Below are 17,088 nucleotides of genomic sequence, written 5' to 3'. Positions count from 1 at the left end.
TATTGGCCAAAAACGAAAATTTGGAAGAAATTGAAGGGGTACCCCTTGGAAAAATCTCGAAAAAATCGAAAATTTTTTTTTGTTGTCTATTATTAGCAATGTTCTTCCGACGTCCGATTTCTTTTTAAAAAATGCATTTTTAAAGTTCATAAACTTTTGGGATTGATTGTATAGCCAATACATCCTTAAAAAATAAGGAGTCCACCGAACGTCTGGCCGCAAAAAAAGTTACCGAGAAATTTGGAACGTCTCTACCTGGCAAGACGAAAATCGTTTTTCCTCCTAAACGCGGTCTCTTTCATTCGCATTAGCATGCAAATTAGCCTCTGACCACAATAATCAAATTAATCGTTCTAAATAACCCACGGAGAGTCCCGGTTCGCGAGACAAAAGCGACCGATCCCGTCCTCGTCCTTCATCCTCCACCCATTCCACTCGGCTTTTTTTATTCGATCCCTGTCTTCCCAACTCTCGTCAACCGACTATAAATTCCTCGTTATAACCATCGGCCGCTTTCGAGTGGTTGCTTTTTTTTTCTCTCTCGCGGGTCCATCGATTCGGCGAAGCGATCGCGACGGAAATCGCTGGAAAATTGATAGAGCTCGGCCGGTGGTGCTCGGGACCTTTATTGGAAATTTATGCGGATCAGTAATTCTACGCGGCTACGATACTGTTAGGTATTCGAGGCTCGTTACCGCTCCGGCTCTATCGTTCCGCGGATTATACGGAACACTGGTGCACGAGTTAATTAATAAAATGACCAGATAGGAGGAAAAACTATTCCGACTCGCGGGTATCCGCGACGCGGCGCGGCGGTAACCGTCCGCGTGTGTCCGTTTTCTCGACTCCATTTGTCGGCCACCTGTCCGATCGGCAATTTATGCCGCTCGGTAATTTCACATACCGAGAATATTAGACATCGACACGTTCCTCCGCTACCAGCGTGTGCAACCCGGTCCGTGCCACGCCGTAGCAACGTGCACCGATCCTACGGTCTCTGCGTGCACCGCGAACAACTTATGCGATCTTAAGCTCCGTGTCCACCGACCAAATCGCCTAAATCTCTTTTCTACGACCCGAGACGATCATCGGCGGAAACCCAGCGAAATCGTACAGTTTAAATAAATAAGCGGTCGATCTTTCTTCGCGAACGGATTAAGCGATCGGAAAATATGTAGATGTGAAGATCGTTCGAGGATCGTTGGCCGGTGCACGCGCACCTTTAACTAGCAAGGGACTCACACGGAAACCGGTGTGTGCCAGCCCCGGTACACGTTCGTTATACCAGCTTTCTCTCTTCTCCTTCGGCATACGCCGTCGTGGCTGCGACCGCGATTTATCTCGACCGGTTAATGCGTTCCGAGAATCTATTACTGCCCTTCCAATATTATAATTATTTTATTAGCGGGTCACTCATTATTCCCGTTTTTACGGCCGCGAGAAGATCGCGATTATTTTCGTTTCGCCGCTGACTCGGCCATCTCCGTGCTTCGATACAGCGAAAGTATCAAAAGCGTTCATTCTTCGCCACTCGAGCGCGTCTCCGTTTCGCCCGATTCGTTACATTTCGCGAACAACGCCGACTTTTGTCCAGCGCCGAGCCCAACGGCTCATCGTTCACGGCTTTATTTTATCGTTAAAGTATTAATCGCTTCGACGAACTCCGTGAGTCACGGCCGATCCGGGGATAAGAGGACATGGTCCGACAAATCATTTTCTGAAACGTTTCCGCGGAACGTAATCGGCCGTGAACACACCTGGTACCCGCGAACGATCTTCCGAGAACCCGCGATTCGATTCCTCCCGAGAATCGCCAATCACCAATTTCAAAAATCAACGACCACTTAAAATGCAGATTCTCGGACGTCGCGTGTTATTTTCTAAACGCATGAATTATTCCATCGACCATTACACAAAACGTTCTATCAAGCATCGATCATTAAACAGATTCATTTAACGCACACCCGCTAGCCTAAGGAATCTTTTTAATTCGGGGTGTGTTCCCGCGCGTGTCGTTAAGCCCGAGATTTTACGAGGCGATCCGAAATAACGAGAAACCTGAGTCATCCTCGCGGGCATAAGTTATCCCCGTCCCGTTTCAACCGTTCGGTGCCTCGATTTGCGTGACCCCCGGCCGACTCGAAGAAAAGCCACGATCGTAATCCTGGGACCCCGATCCCGCCCTAGATGCGTCTCGCGTCTAATTCAATAACCTTTTTCTCGATCCCGTTCGACCGAGCGGAATTAAAAATAATTACCGCGTACAAGACGAATCGCGGCTGCCGCAAGCTGTTACGATCTCACGAGGATTACGAAGATTTGCAATTTGCCGTTCGCGAACGACGACGCAGCTAGCAAGAAGAGGAGGAGATGGAAGAGAGACGACGCGGTCCTGTTCGCTCGGGTATTATCATAATTGAAAAATATAATCCGCGCGCGATGCTATCGTTCTCCGTATTATATACGTATGCATGAATATTCTCGTTTCTATAACGTAATCCGCGGCGGTCAGCGTGCCGCGAGAATAAAAAATTCGATATCGCCGACGTTAAACGACACGACGGTCCTGGGTGGCAGAAATTTCCTAGCAATTTTACCATTACGATGTAGGTAAATGGAACGGTGCTTAAAACGTCGATTCTACTTTGAAAGGAACGTTCCCTGAGAATGCAGCAGCCGTTTTCAATATATTAGAAGCGCGACTGCATCGTCGTTCATTACGCGAAACGTTGTACATCAAATATTGCATCGAGCATCGGAGTAGAACGTAGGAGAAGCGGATCAGAGATGCAGTTTGGTGTTTGGTAGGAGCACGGGTGTCAAGGGTTAATTTTAACCAAACGATGCCAGGTGATCGATGGCGCGTGGTAGAATCCCATTGCGATCGTGAAAGCGGAGAAAAGGTTAAAAGTTTCGCAGGAGAGGTATATACGCGCGAGGAGGTTGTCGCGGAAATTCGCCTCGGTGCTTAGGCATGAGCGAGGGAACGCTTCTGCCCGTGTACCCTTAAACGCGGCCGTTTAGCTCCTAAACGCGGATCCATTATACCGTACCGCCTTATAGAAATACATACATCGAACGGCGCACCTGCGCGCACACCGCACGTACACGAACGCGATATCAAACTCGTTTCAAAGCGCGAGACCTTCGCTGTACCAGATCTGGACATTCCATTTACCGAGCGAACCTTGTACAGCCTTATTACGTTCTCGCCTATATTCCCTTAACGTCTTATTTCCTGGGAAACTCGACGATTTTCATTTATCTCTGTTCCGCGGTACGGGAATCGGGGGACCGGAGTTCGTCCGAAAAATTTTTAATCGTCGGTGCGGAAAATAAGAAAGTCGCGAGAGCGGATCGAACGCGGAACCACGAAAAGCGAAGGTAACGGTAGTCGGTTAGTCGTAAAAGCCACCGGGCAGAGCTAATAGACCTATCCCTCAGAGGAGAAAGAGAAGGGCACGGTGGCAAGAAGCGAAAGAAAGGAACGCTTTATCTCGGAAAAGGGAAAATTTAGGGGTCTCTCCCTTTTGCCACTCGTCTCGCTCTCTCCTGACCATGTTCCACCCGCACGGCAGTCTGCCATATTATCACCGGCCTCGAACTACCTGTATTATTAACGATGGCCTCCGGGCACAATGGGACGAAAAACAGCCTTGGGTTATCTCGCCTCGTAAAATTCTATTGGCTCTGACGTACACTGGAAAACACAGTTGCCCGCCGCGCTCCCGTTCTCTCGCCCTGCTGCTCCGCTCTGCTATTTTCTTATCTGGCTGCCTCCTACCGGTACCCGTGTCCTCCAACTTTCTATACGGTAGCCCCGCGGGTGAAAATACAAGCTATTTTCCCATTGTTACCCCAAGGAGCACGCGTACTTCCCAACTTCTCGAATTCGATAACGCCCGAAACGATCGCAACACGATATCATCCCATTATGCCAGGCCCGTGAGCGTGCGTGATTCGATTAATCTCGGATTTCCTCGCAGTTAAACGCAACGATAACGATGCGTTAACGATTCGACGAACGATCGTTGTTTGCTAAATTGGCGTCGAATTAAAAGTAACATTCGGCTTGTTCATCCGTATCGCGGGACGTCGATGAAAATATCTTGTACGGGATATATTCGTGCGACTCGGTACCGTCGCTTCAGGGGGAGAGAGATCTTTATCCACGCGACGATCGCAGAACGATAATTCTCCGGATTCGGCGGCGGGTGACTCGTCAGCGAAAAAAGGATCGATACGATCTTTGATAGTCGGATAAGTGGTATCGGGGGCTGCGCGAACGCGGCACCGCCGGAGTGAAGAGCAAAACCGAGAGTGCCGTCTCGTTGAAATTTATTTTGGAGTACGCGTACACCACACGCGAGAGAGAAACGCGACCAGACGACGACGACGACGACGACGACGACGACGACGACGACGACGACGTCGCGTCGCGCGGCTCGGCGCGGCGCGTCGCGTTGCTTCGGTGTGTTCATTTATTGCGAACGGAAGAGCCGTGGGAGAAGGAGAGACGGATAGCAGGCAGGCAGCGTGTACACCCAACGGCTTGGCTCACACAGGTAGAGAAAGAGATACACCCGACTTCTCCCCCGTCCTTCCCTTCCCGCGACGGCTTCTTTTCGCGGATGCGGCTGCTGGATGACGGAGGGAAGTCACAAATTTTTTCATTAATATGCAGCGAGACACCCTCCTAACTCCCTGCTCGGGAAAGGTAATGTAGTAGCAGGGGTAAAAAGGGAGAAAATGCAGTCTATCCGTGTGCCGGGTGGGATCCTCGCGCGCGCGCGCGTGTGACCGTGAGTCCGTGTGCTCCGGGCACGACGCGGCGCGGCGGCGGCGTGGGTGTACGAGAGAAATAATGGTCTGCTAGGAAATGTAACCAGCCGACGCTCACGCCCTCGTCGCGACGCCTCGAGAGACTTTACGGGGGAGAGAAATCGAAGAAAAGCGGCCGAGAGACAAAACTGGATAAAGGGGAGCAACGGTGACGGAAAACGGGGTGCGAAAGAATATACACGCGACAGCGGAAAATGTTGCACCCGATATATATCTGTGCGTTCGGGAGAACCGTTTCTCTCAGCGTTTCCCTCAAATTAAATTCTTTCGCCCGGAGACCACGGGATTAAATACTGATGCAACTGTTTTCGCTCGAATTCGACGAGATCTTTCGGGACGGTAAAGTAACAATATCGTACGCGTAGATGATCGGCCATCGATCTCTGTGATAAAACGCGGAGCAGCAGCATTCGGCGAACGTTTGCTTCGTTAACTACTCGAATGCACGCGGGGACAATAGGGTAACATTCGTCAAGTGGAAGCCCGGCTTTAACGCGGTCTCTCCTCTCGGCTCCTCGTCGTCGTCGTGGCTATATACTCGGAGCCCCGCTATTCGAGGCGCGTTTTACTCGTCGGCATACCTAACTTCTCTATATATCTCTATACCCGTCTCCTCCTTTCCTTATTCAGGCTCGCTGCTCCCTCTCGGTCCCGCTTGCCCGAGATTTTTCTCGGCGATTAAAATTTATGCTCACTCGCGTTCCCGGTGCGTGCATATCGCGTTTCGTCTCGCGCGATGCTCGTTTTGCGCCGGGTTACGCACACGCCCAGCGCTGCACTCCCGAGGTGCGTTCGCCTGCTGCCCACCTATGATTATGTACGTACCTGAAATCGCCTCGACAGGATTCGTCACGGGAGACAACGGGATTTCGATTATTAAACGTAGCGGTGAACCCAGATAGCATCGCCGCGAAAACAAAGAATCCGAGGAGCGGCACTTTCACCGGGTCGCGGGTTCGACGGTATACGAAAGAAAACCGCATCGGACGATGGACAAAAGCTGTCTGCACCGGTGGAGTTTGGCATCTCTCAAAGAGACCACGACTACGACTAGCTTTTGATCGATTTGAGCGAAGGATTGCGGCCGGAACCGATTGGTATCGTCCCCGAGATCGAATAAGATTGGCATTAAAAGCAAAGGACGCGGTTATGCCTGACCCGGGCCAGTTTCAGCAGGAAATATTGATTTTTAATCTGGCCGGTTATACCGCACCTTTGTAACCGAGGAGGATGGATATTGCGTCGCCACGGGATGGATATCGAAAATTTAAATCGACTCGGGTCACAGAGAGACCCGTCGAGAGAAATATCATTTCAGATGGGAGAGACCGTGGAAATTTGAAACGCACGGAAAAAAGAGAGAGACCGTGATCGGTTCCCTCGGGATCTGGCTATAACTGTGCGAGGTTACCGCTTCGAAAATTCCTGCGGACGATGCCTCTCGACGACCGCGTGCAAAAGTTAAGTCGCGGTTTCATCGGGCGAGCCGTGCCTCTTTCGCGCTCGGTCAATGAGAGTAGCCTACATTCCGTGTGATCTTTTGCCCGCGCACACCTGGCGAAACCGTAAGAGTCCTTGTCGTTCGTTGCTTTCAACCGCTACGGCGATGTACGTAGAAAAAGCGGAAAGAAGTCTCTCGGTGGTAACTGGGATAGCTGATTCAATTTTGGAGCGAGTTCCCTCGACGATCACCTTTTTCCCTCGTCCATGTACACGTACCTTTCCTTCGACCGTCACAACGATTTCGAGAAAGGATGGAGATCGAAGAATTCGTAACCGGGATTTCGGAGCAAGTTCTATCGTCGATGAGCGCATAGTCATGGCCGACAGGCGTACGAAAGGACACGAACTCGGGTACGTAAGTACGTTCTCCCGTGAGAAGAGACAGCGGAGCACACGCAAGGAAACGCTCTAAAGCTAGAGGAGGTAGTAGTACGAGCGAGAGAGAATCATGCCGGCAGCACGCACCATGCACACGTCTCGCTTTCTCTTTCCGGCGTTCCACCGGCGGTCGCAGCCGTCTCCGTCGCTCCAGCGACCGGCAGGGGGCAAGTTCGAGAGTCGGTCCTCGTCGGATGCTGCCAGGCCTGGGTACCTGGACCCGGAGTAGTAGGCTGTACAGGTATGCACGCGGTGGGCTGGTCGGGCATTCCTGCGGCGTTGCCGCGTCTCTTACTCACTGTGGCCCCGTCAAGGATGAAAGAGACGAAGACCCAGAGGAACGAGGATAACAGGAACGGCGACGGCGACGACGACGACGACGACGACGACGGCGGTGGAGAGAATCAAGAGAAAGAAGAAGGAAGAAGAGCGCAGCCACCGTGGCTCGAACGAGTCTTTCTGCCTTTTCGTGGAGGCAATCGAGTTTGTTCGAGAGAGGATCTCGCCTCTCCCTGCGACTTCTCCCGCTCCCGTGCTCCAGAGCTCCCGTGGCCGGACCCCTGACCGCGACACATCGCCGCGACTACCGTCAACCATTCGCCTCGCTTTTTTTCTCGCTCCTCTTCCTGGTCGTCGCGCCACGCGTGAGGTAAACTCATTTTCGCGAAATTGCATTCGCGAAAGTCTCGGGGTCGGAGCACGCGAGAACCGAATTTGCGGGCGAAACGTTAGATTCCCGGTTTTTTCATCCCCGTCCCTGTGGTGACCGCGGTACGAGACGGGGAGGGACGAAGCGGAACCGAAATCGTATCGGCAGTTTCATCGAGCGTCGTTACGGTCCACGATTAAAGGGAAATCGAAAGGGACGGAGTAATCGAGCCCTAAGCGTGTCCACGGAGCGAACGAACCGTGGAGAGCACCGAGTGGCTCGGTCGCTCGTTTCTAGAAAGTAATCGAGTTTCGACCACGCTGCACGAGGGTCCGGTTCGACGGAGGATACCCAAAGATATCGAAATCGATTTTGCGTATCAACGAGCTCTCTTTACGTCGCGCGCGCCACGAATGGGAGAAAAGTTTTGCGGCTAGGCCCGTTCGAAAGAGAACGGATTCATCGAAGAGAATCGATGTTTACGAGCGCGCACTGTAACGCGAGTAGCCGACCTCTCGGGATCCGGTCGAAGAATGAAATTCAGAGATATAACGGGAGAAGTCGGGAAGAGAGGGAGACGGAGAGCGAAGTCGAGATGGCCAATAGGCAAGGGTAACGAGGAGAGTTCTCGGGTTTCGTGCAGGTCGAAGGAAACCGAGTTAGCAGTCTCCATTGCGCAGACACGGTCCACGGGGAAACGCGTATCCTTCGCAAGTTCCATTAAACGCGTTACGTACCGAGGAACTCCCCGAGGAACGCGGTACAAGCACGAGGGAAAGTTGCTGAATTTGAATCTAAATTGGAACCGTCGCTCCCTATCTTTAAAAGAAACCGACCTGAATTTTGAAGGAAACGTTTCGGGAGACAGAAATCGATGCGGCTATCTATTATTTCAATCTCGCGACCACAGCTATTCTTGAGATATTACGTATCGTCGAGATTAGCCGGGCTTTCCCGCAAGTTTACCGACTCGCGCGAATCGATATGCATTGATATGCACGTCTGGTACCGTCGAAGATGCGGGGAATCAAGCTTCTGCGAGAGGAACTTGCTGGATGTTAGCCGAGACTACATAGAACCCTCGAACGTACGCGACTTAATCGGTATTCTCCGTGGTAACCCGGTAGCGTCGATATTTGCCGAGAACTCGATCTCTGTGCCCTGTCGAATATTTACTCTCGCCCCGGGAAAACTCCAAGAATTTCTTCCGCGATCCGCGCGGCTTATTTAGGAAACGATGAGTCTTATCACGCGTATTCGAAATCTCGGAGTTCCCACCCCGTATAGGATTGTGATCTATAGATCGCGACTTTTCCCAGAAAATGCAACATTTATCAATGTCAATTTAGAAAACGAGATCGAGAGAGGAATTTCCATCACGCGTTTCATCGTCGATCTTTCGTACATCCTTGGACTTCTTAAAAGAGTCCGCGGTCTAGTGATCTATAACGACGGTAGAAATTTATTCAGGGGCTTTAGAGTTAGCCGGAACGTTTTCCATATTTATACCGAAAAAGAGAGGTCGCTGGCGCCCCCGGGGTTCCCAGGTTCCGCACCCCTTCATCCCTCGTCCGGGAATAACGATAATTTCGTAATGTGGGCCAATCTTCCGAATTGCGGGATCGTTCGAAGTTGCCGGTAGTTAGTGCCGCGGCATTAAAAGGGGATCATTTCGACGCGAAGGAGCACAGGAAGGAACCCGGTGGAGGGGCATGCATAGACTCCTCTCTTCGAAATTGACCGGCAAACTCAGCAGGGCCTGTTTACTCTACGTGAGCCGATTTCTAGATTAAGGGTCTTCTTTCGTTGCCTTTTTGGACGCTCGTAGATTCCGGTCACGAACATCGGTTACCATTTTGAAAAACCGAGCGAAGCAATTTCATCAAATTTTTAACGCGACCAGTCTCGAATTCAGAGCCGAGGAGCAGCGTCGTCTTTAGGATTTTTAGGATTGGATAAAATACATTCGACCAGCGCAAATGTTGATCGAGTCACCGAGAGAAATCGAAATCCATCGAGGGTAAAAATGAGAACCGAGGAAACTGACAATTATGCCGTCTATAGAACGACTCTCCGAGTCGTATCAGGGGACTCCTCTTTGCATCGCGATCGTTCCCCGTGTCTGCCGGGCGCAGGCATACAACTTAATCGATGCATCTAGCTAAGTATACAGAGGAAAGTAGCAATCGCAATGGCGTATCGTATCCCGAGGTGTTGTCCTAGACCAGACTATCATCTCGCTTTATGATCGGAGCAAAATGCAGCTACAGGTCGATTCGATCGTATAAAGATTTCGTCGCGACGGCCAAGACCAATCTTATCGTTCGCGTTCTATTCTATTTACATTATACCGAACGAAAAAATCGTTCGCATCGATCGAGTCTAGTCTCGATCGATGCGACTGTTGCGAGTTATTAATGGTTGCCGCGGTATCTAGCGAGGACACGCGGTTGAATCGAGCTGTAAAGAATGGTAGGGTCGGAGAAAGACGGAAAGAGAGCGCTCTCACCTTGTTCCGCGTGGGTCCCTCGCGGGCAGATCAGCAACAGCAGCAACGGCAGAAGGTGGGCAGCGGAAGCAGCAGCGGCGGCGCAGGTGGCTAGAAGGCCTGCTACGCCCGCCATATTGAAGGGGGCCATTCTTATCGCAGCAGCCCCACCGTGGGGCCGCCGGTCCTCTCACGATCTGTGCGAGGCTGCAGCTCCGGCAGCAGCGTCGTCACTCTCTCCTCCTCATGCCTCCTCCACGCTTCGTCTGCTCTTTCCGCACGTCACGCGACCACGACGTGCAACAACCACCCTCCTCGTTGCTGCCTCCTCCAGCTTCGAACCACCGCCACCCTCGTCCTCTTGCTCCTGCTCCAGGTCGCGCAACCCCTTCCGGATGCGACGCAACGCCGTCTCCCTCCCGAAAGTAGCTTTCGACCCTTTTATTCTCCGTCCACGAGCTTCTCGAAGAATACGATCGCCTCTACGCCATCAACGGCGATCGGGAGGCCAGTGTACTCGTTGAAAGCCGCTCCGACCAAACTCACCTACCACCCTCTCTCTTATTGTTCGCTCGGACTTTTTATCGGCCGCGGACTCGTTCTACGCCATCAGCGGCGATTAGGCCGGTCGTTGAAAGCTCGTCGCAGATTTGGCCGCGATTAGGCTCCGCGGAACTCGCAGACTTGGCTGCATCTACCGTCTGTGTAGCCGGAAGTGGTTCGGGTGTCGCCGTGCGACTTGCCAGAAACGCGTTCGATTTTTCTCCCCCGCGCGCCACCCTCTCGGTCGTTTCACCTACAAAGGGTTGCTTCTCTTAATGACGAGCCGAGATTCGTCGCATTTCCTCCGTCGCGGATCCTCCCGGCTCTCTCTCTCTCTCTCTGTCCCCCACCGGTTTCGTTTTTTTCCACCCGGCGACGACGACTGGATTCCTCTCGCGACTCCTCTCGTCTGAAAGAAACAAAGATGAACCGCATTAATTAAAATCCGCGAAATATCCCCCGTTCGAAAGCTTCCACCCTTTCGCCTTCTTCCCAATCCGAATAGAGACACCGGCGACTCTATTTCCATCCCCTTTTCGCGCTACTAATGACATCCCTAAATGGAAACAACGCTACGGTTTTTGGCGTCGTTCCACAGTGTTACGAGCGAACGATACGAAATTAGCTAAGATACCGTCTTAGCGAGGGAAATGAAACGTTAATTAGTTACATGTTCGTCAAAAAATTCGGTAATAACTTTATATATCCCAGCATCCCGGTTATACGAGGCTCTGCCTAACTTCGAATGGTCCACGGTACGAGTAAAAGTTTCCGAATTTATGAAGCGTGCTTTCGAACGGCCACCGGTACTACTCTGCTTTTTTACTGGTACACGGCGTACACAGAGTGCAAAGTTGAAGTGCAGTTTGGAAAGCGGGTAACGTTATAACGCGTAAAGAATACACCGCGCTCGTAAACTCCAGACTGACACACAATGCGAAATTCTTGGCTGCGTAAGAAACGAATAAAACCCTGTGTATACCTACGTACTGTATAAGAATGGTCTGGGAAAATCGAACGCCGGTAAAAGTTTTCGTCCCGAAGGTTAAGAACGACGCGGAGGTTCGATCGAGTTAAACCCCGAGGAGCTAGGAAAACTTGGGCGACGCTTTTCCCGTGGCTTTCCCGAGCGGTTTACTTTCATCGGACTCGCCGAAGCCAGTCTTTCACCCTCGCCCGAATAAACCTCGTGGCTCGTCCGACCGGGACCTCGTATACCGAGATTCATCGACCGGAAACGAGCTTCTTTTATAGCAAACCAACCACCGATCGCTCATCCGTGTACAGAGTTCATGAAAATCGACTGCACCAGCGAGAAAGTTACTGCATTAAATCTCTCGATTCGAAAATATTACGAGTAATGGTAAAAAGTGTGCAATAATCTGGACGGTGTCGGCGCACTTGTATAGTATCGTTTCTTGGAACTGACTCCAGCAAAGAATAAACGTCCAGTCGACCACTATATTTGTGATATTGGCTCAGACCTCGATCGGCCCGTTAACGGCAGGGATCGAGGATCGTTTGGCACCTGTACCGTTAAGCCCGATGACTGTGCAGGGATCACTGTTTCTTCGGATATTTCTCGGAGCGTGCCAAACGACAACGTGGTACGAGGCAGACACTCGGTTCTTTTATTTCCGCACACGCGTCACGCGTATCGGCTATAGGCTTTTTATCTCCTCGTGTTCGATCCTGTGATTAAGTCCGAGTCTTTTGTTCTCGATCGATTAGCGTTTTTCACACGAGAGCCGAGAGGGAGAGAGAGAGAGAGAGGTGGATAGAGAAATCCGCTTTGGGACACGGAAGGGAGGAGAAGCGCGTGGCGCGCATACGTGAGAGTTACTTCAAGTTCAAGGTCGACTCGCGTCGCGCACACACGTAGCCAGTGCACAAAGCGTGCATATCTCGGTGCGAATTCGCGTTACTCGGTGCACCAGTCATCCAGCCGAGTCTGAAAGGGGGAAATACCGAAAGCGAGAAGAAAGGGGAGTGGAAGAGAGACCGAACGCAACTTTGGGGTTGCTCCCGGTAGGGGTGTCAGCTAGGGTTTGGGAAGAGGAGCAAGGGGTTTCAGGATCAATACCACGCGTTTATCCGTCTCGCTCGTCCGAACCCTCGCCGGGCACACGCGGAAAGAGAGGGTGGGAGAAAAGGGACGCTCGTCTTCGTTCGATTCACGCGCAACGCTCGATCTCTCTTTCGCGCCGTCGTCGGCCGCAGGGTCTGTCCGGCGTCTCACTATTCTTCGGCGAAAAGGGACGAAGAACATGAGAAAAAGAGAAGCGAAAAGAAGGGGATGAAGGAGACGGCGAGAAAAGAGGAGAAAATAAATAGAGAGGGAGAGAGAGAGAAAGTGGTTCGTGTACGAGGGTTTCGAAGACGAAGAGAACGAGGAGGAGAACTAGAGGAAGCACGAAATTCTAGAGTACCAAAATATAGTAGAGTGGGAAGGTGGACCGAGGGAGAAGGAGGTGGAAGGCGCGCTTTAGGAGTTCTTCTAAAGCGGGCAAAGACCTTCCCAGCCTCATCCCCCCGCGCGTTCTCTCGTTCTAGCCAGTAGACCAGCCAAGATGCATCCGCGAAATTGCAGACTTCAGTGAAATGCTGCTGCTTCTGGTAGCCTCGCGCGCAGCGCCTCCTAGGTCTTCCAACGGCTCGGTGCTCGTCTTCTTCCGTTGCCATTGCTCTAGAGTGGCCTCGTAAAAAATTTAAGATGTCCTCTCCTCTCGCCTCCCGCGCGTTCTCTTCTCCTCGTCCTTCTCTCTCTCCGCTTTCGTCGACGTCCTCCGATGGTAGCGGTGTCGGTGGTCGACACGGACGGGGGCTAGAAATCCGGTAGTGCCTCTTTTCACCAGCCTCTCTCTTTCAACTTTTTGACAAGACCCAGTAGCAATTGCCGAAAACAGCGTCCGGGTCTCGAGAGAAACCGAGAGAAGACCGCTCGAGGAGTAGCCGGAGCCTGACAGAAGAGCCCGGAAGCTTTTTCACAGGGGGCCGAGTATCTAGCCTTTCCTTTGATAAGCCACGATTTCCCATTTTTCCTCCTCCTCTCCATCTTCCCATCTTTTTTTTTTCGTTAGCTTCCTTCGGAGCAGATGTAAACACGATGGAGAAGGATCGTCTGGGGGAGAGGAGGCGCGGGGCCGGCCACTTGGGAGGTGGTTGGCCACCTTCTTCAACGTGCAAAGGCCTCGCTCTTTTTTCTCTATTCTCTTCAGGAACGCAGAGACTTTCTTTCCGAGTGCCTGCCTGCTTACGATGGATCCCGCCAAATTGCAGATTTCGGCAGAGGCCCGGATCCCTCGAGAGGCTCGTGAAAATTTCAAGCCGTTCTCTAATAGTACTCGAACAGGTGCAACCGGAGACTACGCAACGCTCGCCGCTGCCTCTAACGAGCACTTCTTCCCGTCGACGACACGGCGACGAGCATTATAAAACGTCCTTTGAACCTTCTTTCCAGCGCACGAGACGTAACACCGGCATTTAAAATTTCAATCCGACCCGAAACCTCGTTTCGTTCCTCCCGCTCTTTCGGTCTCCGAAACGGCCGCCCGGCACCGCGAGGCGTCCGCTCCCTCGTAAAATACGGCGCGAATATTTTAACATCTCGATCCTCGAACGTAAATCAACCGGATTTGTTTTCGTATTCCTGCGAGAAAATTAAATTCGCCCGCCGTTCTTTCCGCCGCCGCCCCCCGTGTTCCTCCTTGGACCATGACGTTTCGGAAAACCGGAAGACTTCCTGCTTCGCGAATTCCCTCAATGAAACGCCGCTTTTTTTCTCCCGGCACACTACCGTCTCTTCTTCCTCGAGAGTTTCTTCCCACTCTCCTCTTTCCTCGCGCCATTGGCTTCCGTGACCGCCTCGAGACAAATTCTATTTCCGGTTGAATTTAAGACCCTCCGGAATATACGGATTTATTTCACGGCTATGCTGCTCCCGGAGAAGAACGAGGAGGCGAGCGAGCGAGCAAGGAGGGAGGACAGAAGCGTGTTGCCGAGAGGGTGAAGGGTTTCGCTTCGGAGACTCGTAAACGTAACAAAGGAAAGACGAGTATACTTCGGCCGAAGGAAAAAACGAAATATATAAGATAAGATAGGGGATGGAGGTTCCACGAAATTATTATACCTTCTGGTGATCACCACTCTGGAGTTCGCTTTCGTTTTCCCGAAACTGTACCGAGCGAAACCAGTATTTCTTTGCTCGCAACTTCTCTCTCTCGGTTTCGATGTCGCGAGACCGCAAAAGACGTCTGCGAGATAAATTCTATTTCCGATGAATTTAAGACGAGAGGGGGGGGGGAGAAGGGCGGAAGCTGAAAGGATCGCTTTGACAGAAAGAGAAGGCGGAAAGAGAACACCGGTCGTTAGATTTATTTTCCAAGGAATCAGCAGCGTCGTCCTCCTCGTCGGATTTTGCTGCTACGAATTTAAAAACAGCCCTTTGAATTTAGAACGTCCTCTCCCTCTTCGCATCTCTCTCAACCTCTCTCCCTCTCTCTCTCTCTCTCGGTTTTCTAAGAAGGAACAAGCGAGACGGGGGATAATAGAATTTTTTCGACGTCTAGCTGTGTAATTCGTATTCGCCGCAGCTTCCCCTCTTTTTTCAAGCGGCGCGGCACCGCCGTTAATTAAAAACAATAATGTTGGCTGGCACCCGCGTTTCGCGATCGCGTCAGCATATTTTTGTTTCCTCGCGAAAACACGCCACTCCAAGCCAATTGGCGTTACGAAAATACAGGGGTTACCGAGGGAAACCGCTCTGCTGGCTGCATGCTGCGCGCGATCCTCTAAAGGCCCATATCCACTTGTATCGTATCCTCGTATCACCGTTCCGCATCGACGTTGCACACGATAGACGTACTCAGGGACAATCATTTCGAATGAGGAGAGTCACTGATTCCATTAAAGGAACCTCAGAAAAAATGCATTTACTAAAGTGCAAGAGTGCATTCGTTGAACGAGCTCTATCGAATAAACAATTCGTGTCCAATGTTTTCTACTAAAAGATAAGAATAAAGCAATCATTTGATATGATACTTTGGTGTGATAAAAGTGCATATGCACCTTAACGAGAGAGCGCATCGTTCCGATGAACGAACCCTCGTAAATCACTCGGAGCGCATGCGGATCTACAATATTTGTAATGTTCGCAATGTTTACGCGATACACAAGCCGGACCGGCGTTTGTCCGCGCCGCCGGTCAAACATTTATAGGTCGCAAACTAATCAACGGAAACGCGGTATTTCCCATCGAAACTGTCCTTCGCGTTTTATTCCCCGGGGATAGTTTAAAGCGTTGCGTTAGCCTGTTAACATTTCATTGGATAATAATTACGAGCCGAGGAGAATGATGAGACTAGGTGTATCGAATATCTCACAGATACTCAATCATCCGATAAATCCATAGCCCTGTGCGTTTCTTCTTTGAAATAGAGGCTCGACCGTCGACCCAGAGGTTCGCATTTCATTCGCGAATTGAAATAGTTTCAACCACTGCGTCAGTCGATTCATTGACGATTCATATGTATAACGATTACAGGATTTGTTGAAGAACGATACAAGGTGGAGTCCTAAGTATTGCTAATAATCGATCATATAATAAATTCACAGCTTACGTTTCTCGTTTGCTCGATGGAAATAAAGACCTGATGCAGAGAACCGTATGCATCTTTCGCAACCGGGTGCACGCGGTCGTTTCCATCGAGTGAAAGTGAGTCGCGCGAACTATACGCTTCGCAGCAACTCCGAGAGAAGGATAGGTCCGAAAACGAAGGATCAACCTCAATTAAGAACGTATGAAATCATTAGATGCGGAGTTATATCGAGGTCGATAATTACGAGTTTGATGCCTAAGCGGATCTCCCGGCTAATCGAGAATTTCGTGTACTGCGCGCACACGTTTGTACATATCTCGGTTTAAAGAATTTTAAACTTGCGCAACGCGTCTTGTATCTGTTTTATCTCGGGTTGCATGCCGGGATTTTCTGAGATTATGAGAGTCCGCGAAAATGATCGGTGTACGGTGATCCCAGGCCTGCGAAATCGCCCAGTTCACGCAAGGGAAGTAGACACTTAAGTACGTGCACCGAGGGAAAGAACGAAATCCACGTTCCACGATAATCACCCGTTACCTTCCGCAATAACGATCCTGTCTATTTTTCTCGCACCTAGATTCGCTGACAATAAACGACAGGAAACGTTGAATTATCGACGAATTCCCAAGACCCAGGAATATTCCGCGAACTTTTATGTAAACCAGCAAGGAGGTAAATGCACGTATATTTCAATGAAAATTTTGGGAAAGAAAGAATTCTGAAATGTTATCGGAAATCGTGTACCCGAGTCTCGATGATAAAGCTAATGGTGTCTCGTCGGACCGCGTCGCGTCGAGTCCATCAGCGATCAGTCACGCGATCCCTCCGAAGCTCGGCTCGTTCTGCTCGTTTTCTGGGCACGGTTAGAAAGCGAGGAATGAACGGTGCAACGGACAACGCGCCGTTATCAGGTTTTCGCCAGGTGACCAAACCCAGGAAAAAGAACAAGAGAGAGGGAGAGGGAGAGAGAGAGAGAAAGAACGAGGCGAAGCGTGTACCGGTGCAGGTGATAGGCTAATGGTAATCCGCGTTCCTCTCTCCTTATCCCGTCGTCGGTGACAAACGCGTACGACGATCTCGCGCGTCAA

At 51.1% G+C, this 17,088-nt stretch overlaps 1 protein-coding gene across 21 annotated transcripts in view; it reads right to left on the bottom strand.

The window, feature by feature from the left end:
• Positions 1-17,088, bottom strand: part of Eph (Eph receptor tyrosine kinase) — an 86,636-nt gene that overhangs the window by 48,095 nt on the left and 21,453 nt on the right. For all 21 annotated transcript variants that reach the window (XM_018029310.2, XM_026815938.1, XM_018029314.2 and 18 more), the window contains one exon: positions 9,882-10,812. In XM_018029310.2, the coding sequence (XP_017884799.1) occupies positions 9,882-10,011 (130 nt within the window). In that variant the 5' untranslated portion in view covers positions 10,012-10,812. The remainder of the gene's footprint in view (positions 1-9,881; positions 10,813-17,088) is intronic.

This window comes from Ceratina calcarata, unplaced genomic scaffold (assembly GCF_001652005.2).
Source record: "Ceratina calcarata isolate Rehan_Ccalc_2016 unplaced genomic scaffold, ASM165200v1 scaffold48.2, whole genome shotgun sequence".
Lineage (NCBI taxonomy): Eukaryota > Metazoa > Arthropoda > Insecta > Hymenoptera > Apidae > Ceratina > Ceratina calcarata.
Note: the sequence above shows the minus strand (reverse complement) of the source record. Positions and strands in the feature narration are given on the sequence as shown.